Raw genomic sequence first — 23,854 nt, 5'->3', positions numbered from 1 at the left:
TTGCTGACTTGACTTTTTCAATACTCAGTATGATATCTTTAGGTTAAGATGAAGAATGTGGAAATCAAAGGGAAATAACTGTTAGTGGATGAACACAATTTTCCAAATTGCTTAAAAGAATATATAAAAATAATAATCTTTGGGATCACTGGCTTTTATTTTCCTATGGCAACTTCTAACCATCACAGGCATATAATGAATGTCTGAACATTAAGAATTTATGTGTGCTGCCTTAGCTGAGCATAATTCTCAGCTATTATTAATGAGGAACTATAAAACACACTTCAAGATTTATGCCTAAATTACATGAAGTTTCCAAAAACCATAAATACACCTGTCTATGGGTATCTACAGAGAATTATATAACATGCTTTTAAAACATGGTCACTGAGGCAGTGAAACTCATCCCAAATGAGAAAAGATCTTACAAGGAAAACTTTCTACAGAGTAATTCTTACCCTGCTCTGTTGTCTGAAATATTTATATAGCTGCCTCCAGTCTAGTCAGAAAATGAAGAATAAAAAAATGGGGAAAAAAAGATTTTTTTTAAAAAAAACAGGCTTGTTATTTACAACATGGCTTGCTCTCAATTTTAAATCTTCCCTGAGAAACTGATCAAGTATTTCATTGTGCAGTAATTAATTTAAGAATCAATGTAGCTTTAAAATGCTAATGCAGGTTATAGTTTTATCTTTACTTCCTCATAAGTTGTATCTCTTAATAGCTACAGTGGTGTGATTTAAGAACCCACAATTCTCAAGACCAGCACATGGATGTGCCTGAGCTAAGTACAAGCAGCTAACAGCACTACACAAGTTATAACTTCTCAACTCACAATACCTCACCTAGCCAGCAGTAATATGAAATACCCTGCCATTTTCAGGAACAGGAAACAAAGTTTCTAAGGGCTTCAAGGGAATAACAGCTTAAAAGTGACAGAGGTAAATCAAGATCAAAAGGGAACTGGGTGTCATAGACAGCAAATAAGAAATTCATCTTTTAAAGAGTAATACTAAGTGGAAATTTCAAAAGTAACATCAAATTATTTTCTTATGACAAAATAGGAAAGGTTTTAACTACAATGCCTATTTTTCATGTAGTCAAAAGCATTTTTCCCTCAAAAAAACATGTAGACTAAATGTAGCAAAACACAGGAGAATGGAAGCTGCTGTGGTCTTTGGCAGGTGAGTACTGTAGGAAAAGGTAGGAGGTGCAAATGAAAGTGCAAGCAGCAAGTGAGCACTTAAAAGTTCACAAATCTTGCTTGAGCAAGCTAAAGCAGCTTGTAAGATGAGTCAGCAGGCAGAAGAGGCAATTAGAGTAACAGAGCAAGGGGAAATGAAACAGGGAATGAAGAAACAACAACATTCCCACTGGAAAACTTCCAGCACATGATAGAAACAAAGCTTCCAGAGGTCAGCGGGTCTGCACTAAACCACTAAACAGTTACTGGATAAAAGTTGTTTGGATACTGTATTTCCTTTCTTCATGTTCACTCTGCAAGAACTGCTGGAACTGTGAACCTGGGATCAGGCTCACAATGTCTTGTGTTTTCTAAATTCTCTTAGTCATCCTAATGAGACCTGCTCTTGCAAGACTTCTACAGAAGTAATTTTATTATACACAAAGGAGGACACAGCTTCAGCTGTTACTCATTTATACTGAAAGAAGCAGTTAACACCTTGACTACATTAACAAGGTAATGCTCCTGCAAACCAAAGCAGAAACTGATTCTGAGAAACCAGGTCAGAACTGGAAAAGGGATCAACTTTCCAGATGATGGAAGTTCAACCATGGGAGGAAAAAAAAAATTAAACAGGAGAAAGTTCTCCAGTAAGGATGATCTGGGGGACAAATATATTTTCAAAACAAGCAGAGAGCACCACAAATTCTTCTGGCAGTACGTTTTTCCTACAGAAAAACTAAGGTAGGAGTCAAAAAAATGTACACCTGGGTTGGCTGTGTTTATCAAAGTGCGTTTTTGGACACAAAGCTGAGTTTTTAAGAACACCCTTTCTCTCAAAATTGAAGACCTGGATAGATTTTGGCAAACTTGGTCTTACTGAGGAGAGTAAATATTTCCAACTGCAGAGAAATTTCAATGTTCATTTCTGGCTACGAAACTTAAGAGTTTGGCTTGTACTTTTCCAGATGGATTTCTGGCCAAATTTTAGTAATTTTCTCCACTTTATGGATTTGGCAATTTGAGCAGCCCAAATATACTCACTTCAACTTAACAAACCAATATATTGTCAGTGAAAAAGATGCCCAGCAAAACATCCATAAGCCATTTTTCAGTGCCTTCAGTTTAATTTGTCTAACATACCAATTCCTGGAAAATAATAACAGTTTTTTCTGTTCTTAAGTCTGGTTTTGACAACAACCAAATTTCTCTCTTCCTGAAGGTGTCCTCTTTATTCCAAGATCTTAAGTATGTCTTCCTACATCAGCATTGTTCTGCTAGAAAGGCAGAATAATATAGACTTCCAGCTGAAATGAGTGAAATCAAGGAGGGACTGGATGCATGGATAGCAGATTGTCTGAAGGTACTGATTTTTAAATGAATGTAATCACACTTGCTACATGGAGCTTTTAGTGAACAGGAGCAGATAGCAGTTACAGGATATGGCCCACATGCTGCACACAGCAGTTACTCACTCCTTGATGGATCCTCTGCATTTGCTCCTCTGGTGAAAGCCACTTGTGTTTCAGTCATGATGATTTGATTCATACATTCAAATTCACACCCCACCCATGCAAGCCACACTTTGTCACTGTGGTTGTTTCACAACTGCTACAGCCAAGGGCAGAACAGTAGTAGGCTCTTCCCAGCATCACCTCTCCCAACACCAGCAGCTTTCCCTGCAGGGCAAGAAGCTCCACAGCTCTGCAGTCAGCTCTCTCACCATCTTATCTGTCAAATTATGGAAACCACTTTAATGTGAAATGGGGAGATAGCAGTGCTCTACTGTAATAAAAAAGGCTGTTTTCTAAAGGACCACTACCCTTCAACTGCAGCCCTCTGGGCAAGTCCACATGCTTTACTCAGTGCCACCTGGGTGGAGATTTCCCTCTCTCTGAAGGTCCTGCTTCTGTAAACTGCTAGAGAAGCCAGATACCCATAGCAGCTGATTCAGGAATTGCTGTAATCAGATGCCTTCCACAGCTTGTTTGTCTTCAAGAAAACTGTCTAGCTCTCAATACTGCTCTTTTCAGACAACTTCATGTTTAACCATTAAACAAGCTGAAGATACCGCCACAACAAGAAACTGCAATTTTTAGGATAAAGAAATATGCGAGTCAGGTCCTGGAGTACATTTCTTACACTTCAGAGGGAATTCTGAGCAAAGCACCTTGGTGACCCTCATCTCTTGCAGCATCACCCACTAAAGCTTTATGAAGCAGCAAGAATTGCATTTATATAAAAAAGAAGCTACAAGGATCATTTTCTTTTCAGTTACACAGAACATTCAGGATAATAACACAAGTAAACCAGTCAAGCAAATCCCTCTTTAAACTAGATTTTATCTAAATTTAAAGTAGCAACTCATTTTGGTCATTTGCTACTTATACTTCTTCATCCTTTAATCACTCTACCAGACAGAGAGGTTCATATCTGTAGATATTATCCATTTTTATGAGAGCTCATTATTCCACTGACATCCCTGCTTTTACAGTTTCTACACTTAGACTTCTTTTATCTACATCTCTTAGCAATTCCTTTTAGCTTAACATTTTTGTTGCTTTTCTACATAAAAATTTGTACAAAGTGTGCCTTGTCTGAGCAGCAAAAGACAAGCCAGTTAATACTAAAACAAGTTCTTCAAATTCCTCAGATTTTCATCTTCAGAGCTGGGAGAGGCAATTCACTGACATGATTTACTGAAAACTGATTTGTTTGGCCTTTTCTGGGCCATTGAATGAATTGCTTTTCTACATCAGACCATTCTTATGGAACATTTCCACCTTTAATTCTAGGATGCTTGCTTCTAGTGAACTCTCAAAACCAGACCATTTTTATTACTGGTATGTGGAGTTCATGTTTGATTTCAATGATAGTTCTACCTACAGGAAAACATCTGCAGTATAATAAAAGACTTTTCATGAGTACTGTCATGGCCATGTATTTGAGTTGTGCTATTCTTGCTTGCCAATAGCATGGGTGATCTTGCACACAGCCATTACCTGGCAACACACACACACAAAAATCTTTTCCAGGACAACCTGCACATTCCCAAAGCTCAGGGAAACCTTACTAAGCAGTTGTGATTGCAGTTCTTGTTTTCCCTGTATTGACACTATGACACTGTGCTCAGCTGCACAGAGAGGGAGGTGTGTAAGCCCTTGGCAAGAATCTTTGGAAAAAAGGGCCATGCATCTTGGTGCTAGCCAGCCCTTCCTTACCAACACCAACGTGCCACAGCCAGTTCAGAGAAGGGTAAATGAGACACAACATTTAGAGATACATGGAGCCACTGCAAGAGTCAAGTGAAGTGCACAGCTGCAAAACCCATTAACATCACTGGGGCTTTACACCCAACAATGTCAAATAACCACACTAGCTGCAGGCATCGTGATGAAAAGCAACAGTAAGGAGTGATAAAAGACAAGTAGATTACTTTAATTTCATTTTGTTTAAACTGTTACTTGTAAATCTCCAAAAAGGCCTTGATTTCCTCTCTGCACTCCTTTATGTAGCAGCAGCTCTTTCAACCACAAACTAAATGGGTTAAATTCTCTCTGAGAATATTTCACAGTTTAGATTTGTCTGAAGGAGTAACAGGAGGATGATATAAACTCACAGACTGTATAAACCAGGAATTATATTCCAGTCTTGAGTCACTATGTCACTCTATCAACAAACTTCTGTGATGTCTTATATTGGATTTATCTGGAAGACAAGTTAAAAAAAAATTAGCTCAAAGATTTAAAGACCCCTGCCTTAAAGTGAAGTCTCTTCTTATTCCACAGATCAGGAAATTTTATCACTCTTTCACAAAGGACACAAAAACAATAGCTTTATGCCTTACAGCAGAAAAACACCAGAGAGACATCTCATGACCTGCTGAGGACAAGTGCAAGCAATAGGTGATGTTTCAGAAGCTCATGGCACAGATTACTTCAGCAAAAACAGACACCTCTCAGACATGGCTTCAGCAATGGAAAGCAACAGCAGTGCTTCAGCAGCCAGAATATCAATTTTATGTCACCATGTGATTCAAAAGGGAAACAGAACTCAGTAATGCTTTGAGCAAACACAGGTGTAACAGTTCTTATTGAAGAAGATGAAGAAAGACAAAGCCAGGGCAGAAAGGACATTCAGCACATCTCTGACTGAAAAGACACAAAATAATAGAAGCTGCTGGTGAGAATGACAACAGAGAAAGAGATGAGAACTATTCTGACATCACCAGGGAGAGCTACTGGAACAGCAACAGAAACATAGGAAAGAAGGAACCACAAAGTTGAAAACTATCACCTTGAAAATCAAGGTGAGACTATAGTGAAAGGCTTACTGCCCATGCACTAAACACTTCTCCAGGAGATTAGTAATCCTGGGCAAAGCTTGGCCTGCCAGACAAAACCTTGTTGAGCCAGGAGAATAATCTCCTTTGGATACAGGAGAGTAATCTCCTTTGGCAACTCTGCATCCCAGACCTCACCAGTTTCTGCACCAAATGCCAGACTCATGTCTCATACCTTGCCTTCACTGATAAAACAGGTGACACACATTTTTAAATCAAACAAAAAACTATACCAAAGCAAGCCGAAAAACCTTATCCCACTTGTAAGAAAACAACCCAGGACTGTCCTGTTACATACTACCACTCCTGGGGAGCATTCACAGTCACCATGTACTAGACAGAGCAGAACTAGATTTCAGCAAATGATGCAGGTGCTGGTAATAAACTGTACTGGTAGGAATTGCACCATAACTCATGACTCCTACTGAAGAATGGTGATTGCAGCATAAGAATATACACAGCACAAGAACTTACACAGAACAGAAACACTCTGTCTTGATATTTATGTCACCACATGATACAGACTGCCCATTTCTTTAAATATCTGTGTTGTTCCACAGGAGAAAGAGCAAACACCCGAGTTTAAATTACAATGATTCCAAAACCTCTGCTGGACTTGCAGCTCACAATTTGCCAGACTGAAAGGGCAGGAAGGCAAAGCAGCACAGCAGAACTTCCAGATCAGTGTTTGAAAAGTTTCCCTTCTCAGCAGTCTTGTGATTTGAGATGCACACAGAACCGAGCACTTTGGAAGCAAGTCTTTAATATTTTAAGAGAGAATTCTTTATTCAAGAAACGTGCAATAACTCTCTGAACTATATGCAAAAATAAACCCCGAAATTCTAATGAAGATACAGAGGGAAAAAAATAAAAAAGCAGCACAGCGGTGTTCCAAAATACATAATTCACAAGTTTAAAATTCATGCACTCCCATCAGATGCCTGGAGCTCTCTTAAAATATTAAGAATCAAAGTTCTCCGGTAAGTGTACGGGGTATACTTTAATCTGAACCAGTGCCTTGGGAAAAGGTTACCACTTGGGGCATACATTTTCATCCCTTCTTTGCCCATCAGACCACGAAAAATCCTGTTGCGGTACAAGATTTTATCATAAAATTCAAGGCCACCGCTGGCATAGTCCTTGGAAAGCCGGGCTGCCTTGGAGTCGGCCCTGCAGTCCAGGTGATGGGTGATGGCATCAGAAGAGACATAGTAGCAGAGCAGTCCTCCCATGGCAGTGACAAGGTTACACAGGCCCCGGAGGATCACAGGGCCGCGGGATAACCCCAGCAGCAGCTTTAGAGCGCTCCCACAGACAACAGTCCCAGCCAAGCAAGTCGGAGCCACAACTGCACTTGCTAAAGGGCTGCCACTCTGCAAGTACACAACTTCTCTGGCAATAGCAAACTTCTGAGCTTTAAGGGAAAATGTGAGAGCTTCCTTCAAAGCCACACCTTCTCTGCTCTCCCAGTCTACCTCCTTGCCATTTATTACAACAACATGGTTGACTATTCCTTTTTTATCCTCAGCTGTGCTATCAAAGTTAGGCGGGATGCCCACCAAACAGCCTTGGGGCAGCCAGGGAATTCCAGCGCTCACAGGGTGGAAGCTAGAGGCTGCAAAGGCTCTGTAGGAGCCAGTGGACTTCACAGCAGTATCTTGAAGGACATCCTGAAACACAGCACAGAGCTTCTCCGAGAGCTCAGCTGGCTGCCCCTCGGACCAGCACTCGTGCAGCAGTCTGAATGTCTGCTCAGGAAACACGTGATAGGAAAGGTTAGTGCCAAGCAGTCCCATGCAAGAAACGGCCAACACAGCGATCTTGTGCTTCTTGAACCACACTGATGCCTTCCACAGGAGCCGCACTGCCATAGTCAAATCCTAACCTGTTCGTAACACAAAACCAGAATTAAAGTGTGCACAGATAGATCTGTCATCTCTCTAGCACTAAAAAACCCCAAACAACCAAAGCAGAAAACATGAGAAGAAGCAGATCACAATAACCAAAGAAACCATTTTTTACATTAACAAAATGCAAAACAATTTTACAGAGGAAGAGATACGCAACAATTTTTGGGCCTTGCAACACAGGATGATTGATATGAAGAATTAACTTCTCCCTTTCCTCCAGTAAATCAATTTACCACAATAAAGGCAACACTAAAGCCACCACACTTCCTCCTCCCCCAGCAATCAATACACACCCTGTATTTACCCAACATACTTGTCTAGTCCTTGCTAGCACAATCCCTGTCCTGCCTTCCACTATACAGTCTACAGGTACTGAGGTCAGAAAGAGCCAATAATTAGACCAGTCTGTGCCAACCTCCTCTACAGTACAGCTGCAAAAATTTTAATCAGTAACCTGAACACTAAATTCAATAAGCTGAGTTTGACAACAACTTTCCAAACAGGATCACATTTTGATTTGAAAAATTTCAGAAGACAGAATTTTCCTTTAGGAGTTCGTTCTCATGGATAGTCAAGCTCAGTAAAAAAAAAAAACAACCAAACAACAACAACAAAAAAAAACAACCAACCAAAAACCAACAAGAAACAGTATGTGTTTTTTATACATTGTGGGTTTTTTTCTTTTCTTTCAGTTTTAAGCTTCCAGGCAGTGGTTCTAGCTTACTCAGCAAAAAGGTATTTTCAGAAAACAGCATGCTTTAAAGCAGCTACTTTTAAAAATTTGACTCTGAAATATTTTCTCTGACAAATACTACGTTGAATCTAGAGCAGAAACTGAAGATAAATTGTTTCAGGGCCTACGACTGTGTTACGACTCTTTAAATAAGCAAATAACTTTAAAACTTTCAAACCTGCCAACTCATTCAGTTCAAGAGTCATGCTTCCCTTGGGAAGCATCAGTTCTTTTTATGGTCCAAGCTCTATTATATGCTCTGCCCAGGAAAGCTCCAATTTCCTCTTTAAAAAAATTCTATTGGGTACAAAATTCCTGCCTAAAACGATGCTACTGGGGAGGTATAAAAGTGAATTAGGCACCTAAATCCAGCAGAAATCAGTGAAAACTGGGCATCACTCTTTCCATTTGCAGTGTCTCTTCTCTCAGGGCTTTCACATACGAGCTTCACAGAATCTTGCTGCAGCTGTTAAAGACATGAGTGTTTCCAGCTGTCCTCACAGGAAGCCGAGGTGGCAGAAGGGAATTGAGCTTTGATACAACAACCGAAGTCTGAGTGTGCAGTGCCATCAAAGGTGGGTCCCAGCCATGCTGCTGGGCTCTGTGTGGCAGCAGCTGAAGCAGGGACACACGCTCTCCTTCCACATGGGCTGAACAAGAACTTCTCACAGAGGGGCAGAGCAGAAAACTGGGGTCTGTAACATCATCAAACAGCACCACAGGACATGCCAGGATACACCAGCCATGATCAACAGCAAATGAGTGTTAACCACAGGGAAACAAAAAGAGATTAATTTAAAGGTGGTGTTTTAATGATATGTTATTACTACTTCTTCCTATGAAGATCTTTCAGACTGCAAACCCACCAGGGGGAGAATAATCTTGTTTAATATTTATGCTGCACTAAACACACACTGAGTGCTTAATAAAAACAATGATGTATGTAATCATACAGTAATTTAATATGTATTTTTTAGTGCAATAACTAGTGGTGTGGTTATATTCTGCTGAAGACAGAGGTGGTGAGTTTTTTGACAATATTACTTAAGAAAAACATGCTAAAGAGCCAAGACCTTGGATGAAACCAGATTTCAGGAGAAAATCTCCTTGATAATAGAACTAAAAACCAGAAAATGGTAATACTTAATATCAAACGACCATTTTGAAGTTTATGACCTCACCAAATCTGGTAGTTACATCTGATTGGAAAGGTCATGTCATTTACAGTGCAGGGGAAGCACTTCCAAGGGGATGACTGTAGGGAGCCTATCACTTGATCCTCATGTGAAGCTGAGGAAGGGACTTCACAGGTTTCTCCTGTCAGAGAATGCCCTCCCACTGGAGCTGGCTAACATAGTTTTAAGATTAGAAATGCTTCAAGGAGAAAAGTCCCTGTTCAGCTTACATCCACACCCATGTGGGGAAGGACAGACCACAGCGAAAACTCTCCTTTCTTGCACTGCCTGATGAAAACTCCTCCCTTGCATGATCAAATGCGATTGTGCACATCGAATGCAAAAGTAAGCAGGAAATGCCACATAATAGTCAATAGTCAGGAAAATAAAAGGAAAACTGCTCACAATACATTTTAGCATTTATGCTTTCAAACCTTCCTCAGGGGTCAGTGCAGATGCTCAGCTCCTGCAGATATCCCACTGCAATCCTAACCGTGCACGGCATCTTTATTTTATTCATACACGTTGTGCAATTTTTGTACGAGGAAAGCAACCGGAAACTGCAAGGCAATTTATATGGCCTATATCCTGCTAATTTAATCGTTTAGTAACCATGAAGCCACGCTTAAACAGCGGCCTCCCCCACATGCTGAAATACTTTCTATCTCTGCGGTGTCACAGGCACTTAATTCTCACTGAACTCAGAGATCTGGATCAGTTAAAGTTCAGATGGGGGATATCTGGGCGGATTTGGCCATAACACGTGTGTATTACTGAATTTATCGCTTTAAAATCGCCCGTAGTCGAGGGAAAGCCCAGCTTAAAGCACGATCAATCAGAAAACGGGGCGCGGGCCAGAGCCGCCTCCAGGGCTCCGGCTGTCACGAAATTAAAAACACAGAAGAGGAGAGTGATCCAAATGCACAGCCCCGGGGCCCCGCTGCGGGAACCGCCCGGCTCCCCCCGCCCCGCGGCCGCCCAGCACCTACCGCGGGTCCCGGGCCGAGGCGGGGCTGCGGGCGGAAGGGGCGGGCGGAGCCGCCATGGCGGGCGGGGCTCGGCTCCCCTCACAGCGGCCGGGTGTGACTGCAGTGATAGCCCGGGGCTGGCCGGGGGCGAGCGCACCGAGGGGAGGGTCCGAGCCTCTGAAGCTGGCCCTGGGCGAGCGCACCGAGGGGAGGATCCGACCCTCTGAACCTGGCCCCGGGCGAGCGCACCGAGGGGAGGATCCGACCCTCTGAACCTGGCCTCGGGCGAACGCACCGAGGGGAGGGTCCGACCCGCTGCCCCTGCAGGCGAAGAGAAAGAGGCACCCCCCCTACCCCTCCAAGGGCAGCCGCAGCACGAGGCGGGACTGCCGCTCTCTGCCCGCCTTATGACTTAATTCTGTGCTGTACTCCCAGCGTTCTTCCTGCGAAATACTTTACATCTGTATTATTAATACAGCTCTCTCCACTCCAGGGCACGAGTGCTTGTCGCTAAGGCAGCAAGTGGCAGAGCTGGCATCCGTCGTGTAGGATTTGTTTTAGCTGTCATTCCTAATGGTAAAATAACATAGGCAGGGATTTTTTTTGTTTAATTTACTTTACAGTTATTGTTTGCTCAAAGCAGATGGCCAGTGTGGTTTCTCAATAAGCCCGTGTGGATTTGATTTACAGGCTAGGCCCTCTGAAAGCTCTGGAAAGATGTGAAATAAGAGGAGGTGTGTGGCAGGGCAGCGCCCTTTGGAAGCGCTGGTACCCGAGGGCTGAGCTCTGCAAAGTCCAGCCTTGCCCCTGGGATGTGCCGTCCTTGCAAAGCCAGAATACAGAATAGCTTCTGGCCAGGTTAGGGTTTTATTTGGGTAGGGGATAGTAAAAGAGTGTGTTTGTCTCATGTATAGGAAGCTTGCACTCATGCGGGATGATTGTTTTGAAGTGTTCCTCCACACCAGGCAGTCAAGGTAATAACTTTTCACTATCCAAATGGAAGTTGTGCTGGGTGAGAGGCAACAGAATAGAAATAAAAGCAAGCTGTTCTTACTTTCTACTTGTGATTAATTTTGACAGATCTTGCTTTCTTTGCAGCAGCCCCTGAGTGAAGCATTTCTTACCAGTAAAGGTTTCATTCCCAGACATTGTAGCATGACACATGAAAGATCTGACTGCTGAAAGAAAACTGACTACTTAGGAGTTCTAATTCAAATTCACAGAGATTTTTAGGACTTTCATGAAGGTACCATAATGAAGAAATTTATCCTATGTTTTTCCCACTAGATGATCTGATTTTTAGAAATGCTAGTACTAAACAGGCCAGGGTAGGCATAGCCTGTTATGAACAGAAGCTGGTAAAAACAACCTTGGTTTTAACTTCCAATAAACAGGTTACTAAGAAAACACACTTCTTCATGACAGGGCACAGTTCTACCCTTAGGTTATGGCTTTATGCAGTATGGCAAGGCAGATGAATAGTTTGCTGCCACCCAAAGGGAGAAGTCAGAGAAAAGATCCCACCTTTTTCACCTGTTCCCCTCTGAGCCACTTTTTGCCAGCTGTGTCACCCATCAGACCCTCTTATGTACCATGTTTATCTCACTGTTAGCAGAACACAGTAACAGACAGGCATTCTTTTCTGTTAGGTTATCAAGCAGAATGGGGCACTGAAAACTCTGAGAAGTGCCAAGGCTCTAAAAAGGTATGAGGCAGACAGAAAAAAAAAAATCACCAAAAAAACCCCAAACCTGATCAAAAGAACCCCAAAAACAAACAAACAAAAACAAAAAAAAAAAAAAAATCACAAAAACCCTCCACAAACCCCAAAAACTTTCATCTCCCTCTCTATGTCAGCAGAGAGCTGTTACGGTCTTTGTTCTACAGCCTCAGCATGGAGCTTCATCATCTGCCAAAACTTACAATTTCTAAGTTGGCATTGGTATTCACACTTCATGCAGGTGCACAAAAAACCTGTGTATATAGGTGATGATGGAGAACAGACTCACACTAACAAATACACAGACTCTTGGGCTTTTAAAATCCCTCATCACACTGAAACTTCCTTATCCTGCTGGTGAATACAGAGAGAAGGTTGGGTGGGTTTGTGAAATCTGACTTTGAGAGGTGCTTCTGCACCACGTGGAGGAAATCTAGAAAACAAGGATTTCTTACACTAAATCTCAAAAATCTGGCATTGCATTCTTACTATGGTTTCTCTTAAGAGATTTATAATTAATACGACTGGGAAAAACAGACGCCCCAGCTTTACTAATCACCACACTGGCGCAAGAACCGATGTGCACCCATCCACATCGTTGTAGTCATGGATCCAGGGATATGGACCACTCCTAAATTAGCCTGCTAGGTGGTGCTGTAGGACACGCTCTGCCTTAACTCATTCAGGAATGTGATTGAGCTCTCTCGCATATTTTACCATAAGATAGAGGGACCTACCATCATCTGCCTCTCTAACTTGCAATCCATATGTATGAAGGCCTGTTGCTACATTAGGAAAAGGCTGATATTTAAATACAAAACTGAAAATCATTTATCTTGCTTAAAAATTTATATGCTCTTGCAGTCTATTTTGCTCATGTGATTTCCAAAGTGGAAATATAAATGTGGTCAGTGAGTGTCCATCAGCCCAAGTAGTAAACATGTCTCCCCTCAACATCATCTTTTATGGAGTCTGTTTATCTGATTTATCTGCCCTTTTATGCAAGTTTTTCTATAATCCATCCCCTAAAGACGAGCTTTAACAGAGGGTAGTAGGAACCTTATAATTTTGGCACAAATTTATGCATCATTGCATGTCCCAGGTGTCAGATGAAAGAGGTGTTGCAGGAGAGAGATTTCAAAGTCTGCAGAACACAGATAATCTGCCAGTCACCTATGGATGCAATCATGAAAACGAGGGAACTGGAGTGTGGACATTAGGGGGTTTTACAGGACACGAGGACAGAGAAGCCTGATGAAGAACAGAGGAAATGTTAGAGGGCAAAAAGATCCTGGAGTGAGATGTGCTGGCTGATCTGGGGGAGATCTTCCTGTGAAGGAAGGGTATGACTTGTGAGCCTTCTTTTAAAAGCAGCTCCCTGGCCCACTTTTCAGTATTGCTGAGTGCAGTGCTCCAGTAATGAACATGCAGAAGGAGTACAATGCTCCAAAGCAAAACATATGCCTAGAAGGCACCTGTACTAAGGTGACTTACAATGGCCTGTGCTGGAACCTGCAAAGACACCTGCCTACACTTCCAACTCAGCAGAAAATGCATTGAAAATTGCTATTTTAAGTGACCTTTAATGTTCTTGACAGGTGCCAAAAGGCTGAGCCTGTTCATACTTGAACAGTCATCTTACTGCACTGAAGGGGAAGAAGAGCTTGTGGCAAGATGGGCTTTCCAGCGGTCATTCTGAGCAAGTTGCCCATCTCCAAATTGCAGCAAATAGCACAGTGACAGTGGGATTGAAGTGTACACAGCATTGAGCAAAAGCATGAAGGTGCAGCTTTTCAGATCTGTTCCAGTTTGTGTTGCTGGAAAGGTAGCAGCCAATATTGATAATATATCCTTGTATGTCCCATTCCCACTGTGCCTCATAGTCCCATGTGTTCCACCCATGGAACACTCACATTCACCAGCTGATGGGGAACACAGCTGCAAATTTTACTTGCATGCCAGGATTTTGCTTTTGGCACAGTTAGGAAAATGTGCTTTCTAATCTGCACTTTCTATTGGGTTTACAGACAAGGTTTGGCTGACATAGCATTCTTATGCTGCGAATCAAAGCCATGTAGAAGAAATAGTAGGGAAAAAAGTTCCCATCTCCTTGTTAGACCTCCTCTGTTGAAAAAGATGACTATTCACAACTATTTTTCTTATTCCTGGGATGTGTGCATGTTATTAAAGATAAATACCTTGTGTTTCCTCTCAAGATGGGTGATGTAGACAAGCATAATAAAGGATAAACATTCAGAAACACATGGGAAGAGTGAATTCTATTTCTGGTCTCAAATCAAACCTTCAAACCCCAGTGTTTTTATATATGTCTCTTTAAGGAGGATTAAAAAGATAACTAATTTTGTTGTTGGTATTGGCAGGTATATAGATCACAGTAAAGCAGAGTCTTTAAAGAACAGGGAAGATCTTTTCTTCCCTAATGTATCACAGCTTGGAACTGATCAGGGATGAAAAACTAGTGTTTTGGAAGCCATAAAGAGGCTGCAAGTCATTTGGATGGCTTCACAGCTCTGGGACTAACTTTTCTTTCCAGAGTCTTTGAAGTATTGATCTGCTGATCCAGACCTGCCTGAACCTCAGACAGGCTCTCTGTGGCAGCAGACACGGAAAAGGGAAAATACGCAGCTTTTTATCTCTTTGCTACTGCATTTTCAGATCTGAGGACTGATTGTACAAGCTCCCTCACCTCTATCTGGATGCACCAGAAGTTGATAGAGTAAGCACCCTGTGAAGTAAAATAGAAAATCCTTCCTTCAAGCAGGACTCCTTTGAGTGTAATCATGAAAAAATCCTTGATCTGAATGTGCTTTGCAGTCTCTGCTGAGGCTAATAGACACACATCCACCTTGTTTAGGGGTGACTGTGGTGGTGCCACATTGATGGTTAGACTGGATGATCTTGAAGATCTGTTCCAACCTTGCTGATTCTGTGATATGCAGGTGAACACAGGTGCTAGTGGAAAATCTGGATACCTGCAGTAAGAAGCAAAACTACTTGCAGAGTCTGGTCAAATCAATTCATGCTGAAGCCCATGGCTCTGCAAGCAGTCTACTGCTATTTAAAAGTGCTTCAGGTGTATCCACATTGTGCACAGACCCTATACCACATTGCACTAGTTGTATTACAGATACCATTGTGATGTCCTTTGATGAAATCAAATGAAAACTGACAAACACAAGTTCATTGTCTAGCCTGGGATTTCTGGGCAGTGCACATGAGCCAAGCTGTTAACCAGGACAATTGTTCTCTGTCTATAACTAATACAGTTATTTTAAAGAGCTCTGGTCCTGCATTTAGCTAGCTCTCCTAAAAGGAAGGTACTATAGTGAATTAAGATGTCATATCTTCATAATACAGCTAATTAGCACCATTTCCCTTCAGAACTGGAAGAAGCATGTCTTGGAAAGGAGAGGATGCCAATTCTTTGAGGCAATGGTGTAATATTTAACAGATTGAATCATACTGTCTAACCTTGGGAATATTTGAAGTTACTGCAAAGGTAATGATATTTGAAAGCAAGCAGAAATTGGGGCTGTTTCACTGAGTCAATCAACCTAGGTGGTCACTGAGCACTGCTCCATGGTTGGATTGCTTCACAAATGCTGTGGCTTTCCAGGAAGGTCCTTATCACTGCAGATAAGGGTAATTTTTTCTGTCTAATTAAAAGCTGTGGAAGCTACAAACAGAATACCAGTTAGTCTGAAAAACAGTACATTCTACTGTAGTAAAAGACAAGAGATTCCACTCTGCCTCAAGTCAGTTGAAAAGACATCCCAGTTCTAGGGAAGAGCTGTCACTAGAAATAACAGAATTAAATTATGAGAAAATGCAAGATGAATGTTAAAGTGAGATCTATCTGGAACACTGGATTCCTATTAATTCAATCTGTTTAAGAGTTGTCTTATTCAGTGTTATTACCAAAGCTCAGATCCACATTTTTACTGTCTAGGAAAAGGAGACTCATGCTGATAAGCAGTAACAAAAGACACAGTCTGTTAATGCAGAAATAATTTTCCTTGGCACTGGAAATCCAGCATTTTCTCTGTGTTACCTGACTGATTGCCCAGTGCTTTGGTGGGGAGCTGGAGACTCAAGCCCAATCTGTCGAGTTTCTAATTCAAAGATACCTGCCTACAGTTTTCTTACCATTCTCAAGGTGGCACCTAGGTTTTTTTCCTCAATCAGAGGTCTTACTTCAAAATACTTCAGAAAAGGTCATCATGAGAAGATGGAATCACATATAGCTGTAGCACACAGCTTTTTTCTTGGACAGCATGTGTAACAGGAGAAAAATAACAGCTTCTGAGTGGGAGCTGATCATGTCTTGCACAGAGTGTGTGAAGCAGAGAGCAGCTACAGTAAACCAAAGCTGTTCTCCATAACCAGCCACCCTGCAAACCAGGTGAAATCTGTCTGCTTTAGCACTGCGATATGGCAGTGTGTAGGAGGGAAGGGTCTGATCCCACACTCTCTTCTTGGGAAAACATGTTCGGCCACTGAACAGTCCATGTTTCTATTGCATCAGTCACTTAAGGATCTTCCAGTACTTTAAGAAATTTTTGAGCTGTACTTCAGACTGCACAGATCTCTGATACTGCACATACTGCAGCTTTACATATGGCTGGATCAGCTCATGTGTGCTTGCAAATGAATTAAGTTTTGAAGAGATCCTCTCTCAGATAAAAGGTCTAAAGAAAGCAGTATCACCCAGAGAGACTCGTTCCTGTTTAAGCAGTAAATTTGTTTTGAAAGAGATAGGTTTGTTTCCATGGTTTATGAACATCTCTAATCAAATACTAGCTTTCTGGGTCAATAGCTTTTTCAGGATAGTTGCTAAAGTGAAATCCAGATACCATAATATCAAGTTCATTTGTACATCTACTGCCACTCCAATTATGCATTGCTGGTGATGGCTAATGAAGTGCAGGCTACACACAATTTCCTATAGCTGGCTTGCAGCATGAGCATCCCAATCTGTGAAAGTAAGCTCTAAAGAAAGATGATATGAGTGCCTTTTAAAATAAGCACTGAAGATCTACACAGCTGATGTAATTGCCACCCACAGTCCCACCACAACAAATTTTTATGTGTCTTCCAAGAGTTGCCCAAAACTAAAATCATCCAGATCTCAGTATTGCAAAGTGAAGGACCACAGGTTCCGTATCATTTAAAGTGATAAAGCATATTCATAGTATAAAACAATAACCTTTCTGGATTTTTTCTCATCCCACAAATAACTCTGCATAAGGAGAAATAACCATGAAAACCCAGAGACAAACTTCAACCCATCCAGCATCCTACAAAAGGGGATGTGCATTGGTTTGCAGAAACCAGTTTTGTTTCAGAGAGTCTGTTGTTTGTGTCATTAGTGTTACAGACTCTTCAAGCCTCCTAACAATTTATTAATAAAACCCAAAGTAGAAAGCATTGTTTTTCCCCAGCTGAAGGTATTCTTCACCTTAAAATATAAACAAAGGACTGAGAAAGTGGACAAAATGGTAAGGATAAAATGCTATGTGCAGATAAACAAGTATGAAACTCTATGACAAAGAATATGCAGGGCTGGGACCTGTGTTTGTTAGGCCACACCTGCAAGAGGCTATTAGCACTGAAGTTTACATTTGTATGTCACAAGGGAAGACACAGGGATAACCAATAATCCACATTCTGAAACAGAAGTTGGTAAATGCCAAGAATACTTCTGATGAATGCAAACCAATCTCCCTGCTAATCTGGAGCTGATAACAGTGACTGATTGCACAACTGCATCTGGAGAATCACATGGGACCCAACAAACTGGAGAGTCAATCAAAAAGCTGGAAACTGTGTTTGAAGAAGCAGTCCACATAAAAACAAAGGAAAACTTAACAAATAATATGATAACTACTCACTGGAGAGCTTGTCATAGATAATTTAGTGCTAAAAACAAAGTCAGGAACAGCCATATCAAGTGCTATAGATAGCCAAAGTGGTTTACAGAGAGCAACTTCACAGATGAGGGACAACATCTAAGAACCAGGTGAGGAGTCATGGTGTCCACAGCTCAAAACCAGAAAAGAATTGTAATAAGTGTATCTATTTCTGTCACGTGATTTACTCACTCAAAGTTAACAGATTTAAGTTTAGGATAACTCACAAAACAGCACTTTAACCAGCAAGAGCTGACTAAAGCTTACAGATCCCTCCGATACCATGATTTTCTGCACACAGATATCAACATTCCACCCAGTTACAGGACAGGAAGACTCTTCCTGAGTACTCTTGGAGACCATTCAGGTACTTGTCTTTGCTCTATGCTAAAGAAGAACTGGAATGAAAAATTTACATGGAAACGCACACACAGACAGAAACCATAGTGCAGACCAAAAAAAAATTTAAAAATGAAAAAAAATTAACAAACCTGTTTGTTGTCCAAGCCTATCCTCAGTAATGCAGTAAGTCAGGAGCAGTGTGAAAAAGCTTCATTTACAGAACAACCAGAAACATAGGGAGGAAAAAAAATCCCAATATGAAGACCAAACAGAAACACCCCTTCTCCCAAAACAGACTTCATTGACTAGCAACTTCTCTCTCCCCCTTAAATGTACCCCAGGTTAATTGATCCATCTCATGATCCAGGCCACCTGAGTCTTGTTTCCTTTCTAACCTGCAAATTTACAAACATTAAGGACCATTTCTAAAGATGTGAACAGTACTAGTTAGCCATTTTACACAAAAATCAAGATCTCAATTGTGTGTATACTGTTGTTAGTGTTGGGAAAAGTCTAATAAAAACTCTAAACCTAAAAACCCTGTTCTGATAATGACCACAAGGAAATGTAGTCCTGGCAGACCTTCTAGCCAAAAAGCTCTGTGCCTGAAAGGTTCAGCTTGCTCCTTCATCTTTTATTTGGCCATTATATCTTGCTTTACTCTGTAGTGCTGTCTATGGTACAAAATGTAGGCTATGTGCAATCTGAAATAAAGCTGCTTATTGCACAGAGGATGCCAAAATTATTAGCTCTGAATTTTAATGAGGAGATGCTTGATTTCTATGCCATTGGGATTGCAGGAAGTAAGATAATATGCATGAAAACAGGGCAGGGGGAAATAAATAGAGTAACCAACTTTGTCTGTATTAGAGTTAATCCATTTAAATGGCTGTAACAAAACCTGCCTGCAGGTTTGTTTTTCAGAGACTACATGTTTAAGCTCTAACAATCTGCATTCCCAAGTAACTCGAGGTCCAGACAAGAAATAACAGAATCAGGGTTTGTTAGGGGGAAGTTTGCTGCATTGAGGTCATTGAAGAATCAATCTGTCTGGCCAGATTGTGCCAGATGGACAACACAACCTTTGAGCGCTCGTGGTACCCCTCTTTATCCTGCCAAAGTACCTCGGGACTGACCTAGAGAGCCTCTTTCTCCAGCATCAAAGTCTGTGCTGAGCCCCTGCTGTCCACAAACACTGTTTAACATCTCCTTCTAAGATTAGTTTTGATTCCATATGCTAGTAGTCAGTCTGTGACTAAATGACTTTTGGCAAAGATACTGAACTAAAACCTAAAGAAATGGAAACTTTCATTTGGACTCCAGTGGGCTTTGGATCAAATATAAAAAGAATAAGTACTCTAAAGCAAATAAAGCTAAATTTCAGGTTTCCCACCATCTAGTTGTAATCAGAGGTGCCAATCAAGGTTGTTCAGCTGCTAGATGCTATCAAATGCTATCTCAAACCAAGGTAAATATTATAAGAAATTTTCAGAAAAGCAGTGGAGAAAAAAAATAAGTGCACTTTTGTTGACATAATCACTTTTGGATAAACAACACACAGCTGAGTCTCAATTCACAATCTTTCCCAGGAGGTCACTAGGGCTGCATGTGCTCTTCAGTGGTTTAACCTGGGGTTTACTCTCTTTTTCTAAGCAGAAGAGTGATCTGCTTAGACTTGTCCAAGAGATCTTTTCTTTTGAGAAACAGACTGTCTTACAATCCTTCCTTATGCTGGTTTTGAATCAATACTAGCTTAAAGTAGCTGGGGACTTTGTGCAACAACCAAACGTGTTCAGAGCCCTAAACACTCTTTAGATAATGTTGGACACAAGGCTCCAAAAAGTCAGTGTGCCAAGTAAGATCACCATGGGGGGAAGCACAAGTAATAGGATTATTGGTTATTGTTGCGTTATTATGGATAAGAATGGTTTCAAAGCTCATCCCAAATTCCACCTCCATTTCATCTGCTTGAGGAATGTCTGTTCAAGGGGAAATGCCTTAACAATGATTTATTGAGTTCTCCCATTTTACTCACCCTTAATGCACACATGGCCACCTCCCTCTTCCAGCTGACCTCTGGCATTTTACCCGTGCCCTGCAGCACCTTCTGCTGGGCCCTGTACCACTCATGCCCATTTCCATCAGCTGCCAGCCAGCCCTGGGCACCACTGTTCCAAAAACAGGCAGCAGAGGTTGCCAGAGGTTGTTCTTACCTTCCACCTCTTGGAGGGTTTCACATGGCACTGCTGGAAAAAGCACCAGCAGGTCAGGTAATCCTTGGCACATTTCCCTGTGCTTTATGGTCCAGACAACAGGAGAAGATGTCCCTGCACTTCCCAGCTAGTGAGTGAGAGGCATTTGTGTGCTTTGGCATGGGCATTGATGGTGCATGTGATGAGAGAGTGGAGTGGATCACAAGCTGGCAGAAAGCAGCATGGGCTTCGCCCTGTCAGTTCTCCAGGGGTGGTTTCATATTGACACCCCCAGTGGTAGCACCTTATGCACTGAAAGAATTAAAGTATTTGGAGGAGTATGCAGAGTTTTCTATCTGGTAATTTTTCTTAGGAGAAAGGCTTAAGCTTGGTACCAAAGAATCCCCTGATGGCAGGAAGGGAGAAAGGGCAGCTGACAGAATGCCCATCTCTTGCTATTTTTCATCCTTCAAAGCTGAATCTGATCCAGTTCCTTGTGAAGGGCTGTTGGACAGGCACTCTTGACTAATTTTCACTCACCTCTTCCCAAGTGACCTTCTCCTTCCAAAGATGATGACGAAATCATCTGTCTCAGTTGCACTCTCTGGGAAATATCTTTTGCAAACTTTAATTTATCTACATTGAAATGAATTGTTTTCATTTGAATTTAGCTTCAAACTTGGCTGCGTGACTGGGAAGAGATTCACTGCAGTGCACAACAAACAATGTATGCTGTGCCTCTTCCATCTTTTAATATCTGCACAATAGCAGGACCTGGAAAGCAGAAACACTGAATCATCTTGGTCCAGGAGTGTCACTCGCTTCTCTAAGAGCAGCCTGAGGCATCTCACATATCATGTAAGAAGTGAGCCCGTTCTTGAATGCACAGATCACACAACATGGCTCATTTAACTTGCAAGCTCAATGCTTCATAAATGATACTTTCCTCCAGGGGATGTTGCAGGAAGATATCAGAGCAGAGAGCTGTGTTTCAGGCCTCTGTTTTCTAAAGCTTTGTGCTAACCCAGAAAGTCTCCTCTCCTCTTAAGTACAAACAATAGCTCACTACAGATCTGTTCTCTCCAGTTTTGTACCCCTTTAGATTTTATGGGAAATACCTCTGTTTGACAGATGAATGCACAGGTTTAGATCAGATATAAGGAAGAAATTCTTCACTGTGAGGGTGGTGAGGCACTGGAACATGTTGCCCAGAGAAGCTGTGGATGCCCCATCCCTAGAAATACTCAAGGCCAGGTTGGATGTAGGCTCTGAGCAGCCTGGTCTAGTAGAAGGTGGAAGGGTTGGAAAGAGATGATCTTTAAGGTCTCTCTCAACCCAAACCATTCAATGATTCTGTGATCATAAAGTTCATTCAAGAACTAGTATTGAAAGCATTGGAATAGCATATTAGATATCCTAAAAATGCCCTCTGGGTTTAAGAGAGCAAAACATCAACACATTCTGTCTAAACAGAATTATACAAATCACTTAAATTAGCTATATGGGTCATAAATAAGTAAAAAATGAAAAACCCCTCCTTCTGATGCCATTCTGCTGCTCTGTGTTATGATTCCTTGCTTGCACAGTACACCTGCATAGCTGAGAGCAGGTAATGTTATCCATTTGAAGGACAGTGAGTAACTATGCGTGGGAGCAGAGTTAAACACAGGCATGAAGCCCCAGTTCTCTCTGTTTGAAGGCACTCTACATTTTAGGGCCAGTTTCTGAAGCAGAGAGTGCCGTGTTCTCTCACAGAAGTCATGACATCATGCTTTTGTGTATGCTTTCCTGGAAAGTCTAATTGTTATTTGGAGAAAGTCCCAGGTACAGGAGGTCCTTGTACAAATTGCCACGCTGGGAGTTGCTTGTGGAACACCACGGTGCTTCTGACCTGTAGTGTCCATCCCCTTAGGTCCTGCAGCCTACTGCCCTCCAAGGGAAGGACTGACACAAAAATGTGGTTTTGAGGAGCGTACTTGGAAGTACACCCTGTGCACGTCCCACTCTGATTGCCACCATCCCAAAAGATTCTTGATCCTGAAAAATTTGCATTGCTAAAAGTGCACTTAGGATGATGTGCTCTGTCTCTAGAATGGAGGCTCAGGACAATTCTGCTGTCTTCTTGGCCTTAAATTCGGATCCTTCTGGGCTTCTTTAAGTACCTTTTGGGTATTACTTGATAAATAACAGAACAGGACTTAGCTGCCATGAAAAAAATTGAGAAACTGTATAACCCCTTAAGTGTATCTCTCTCTGATTAAAAATTTTCCAGCTTCATCAAGAGTCTAAGATAAGAGTACAGATAATTTTTTAATAGAGAAGGATTCTACAGTTCTGATAAAATAGCAGGTAAACATTGCAAAGAGAGAACAAAATGACCTCCCTTCTGTTTTTCCTTGCAGCTTAGAGAGTAACATGTCTTATTCCACTCCCTCATGGACTAGCCACTTGATCACACCACATCCCACACGCACGAAATCTTCTCACAGCACTGACAGAGGAGGAGGAGGAGGAGAAACACACCCAGCATTTCTTTACCAGCCTATTTCCAATCCCAAATTAATCCTGCCTGGACATCCCAACAACTAATGGGGTTTTGTGACTCAGCTTTACAAAACCTCGAGTGGATGAGTACCCACTCCATTAATCCTCTGCTTGATCTCCCAGTGCAGTCCTTAGAAAGGAGAAGGGGCAGGCACACTTTGAAGGCATTAAGCTACAAGCCGTTTGCAAACAGATTTTCTCTCTTCCCCTAAACAGACAAGTGCTGAGTGCTGCTCAGCATCCAAATTCAGGATAATTATAGTGACCTCCCAGCTGTCAGCGACAGAAGTGCGGGAAGGCGGATTATGCACATGAAGTCCTCTGCAGCTAAAGCTACCATATGTGCAGGTTTCACTGGGCATGTTTCACAAAGCCAACTTTCTCCAGGCTGAAAAAAGACTTTGGCCATTTGTCCTGAACTCATTTGTGGCTGGAACCCCTCCCAGCCTGGCTGACATTTGGACTGGATCCATGAAGCACACTCAAATCCCCTGCATATGCTGGCTTCAGCTATGCTGGAATCACCACGTTTGTGCTGCCCATCTGCTGGAGCTGAGCCTGAGGGGCCTTGAAAAGGCAAAGAGAAAGGGATCTTAAACCTTAGTGATGACAATTTTCTTAAAGAGAGGGAAGTGAGAGCTCTCTCCTGCCTGCAGCTCCCAGCATGGGCAGGAGTGATGTGGGGCAAGAGGTAAAGCCTGAGCTCTTTGACAGGAGGCTGTTTCTCCAGACAGGAGCCATGTCCTGTGTCACTGCTGTGAGGAGTGCTGTGGCAAGCTGTGCCTGCACAGCCTCTCTGCACAGCGGCTGCTGTG

The 23,854-nt window shown here is 42.0% G+C and overlaps 1 protein-coding gene across 7 annotated transcripts in view; it reads right to left on the bottom strand.

Moving 5' to 3' along the window:
* LOC113459062 (transmembrane protein 177) overlaps window positions 1–10,704 on the bottom strand; it is a 35,392-nt gene extending 24,688 nt beyond the window's left edge. For 3 of the 7 annotated variants that reach the window (XR_012582001.1, XR_012581999.1, XR_012582004.1), the window contains exons 1-2: window positions 10,333–10,512; window positions 6,000–7,410 (exon numbers count right to left, since the gene is read on the bottom strand). Coding sequence is in view for 1 of the 7 variants with exons in the window: in XM_074548751.1 (XP_074404852.1) it covers window positions 6,446–7,396 (951 nt within the window). In the remaining 6 variants the exon portion in view is untranslated. The other 4 variants (XR_012582000.1, XR_012582002.1, XR_012582003.1 and 1 more) reach the window with 4 other exon arrangements.
* Between the last annotated feature and the right edge of the window lie 13,150 nt (window positions 10,705–23,854).

Source organism: Zonotrichia albicollis, chromosome 10, assembly GCF_047830755.1.
Source record: "Zonotrichia albicollis isolate bZonAlb1 chromosome 10, bZonAlb1.hap1, whole genome shotgun sequence".
NCBI classification, from domain to species: Eukaryota; Metazoa; Chordata; class Aves; order Passeriformes; family Passerellidae; genus Zonotrichia; species Zonotrichia albicollis.
Note: the sequence above shows the minus strand (reverse complement) of the source record. Positions and strands in the feature narration are given on the sequence as shown.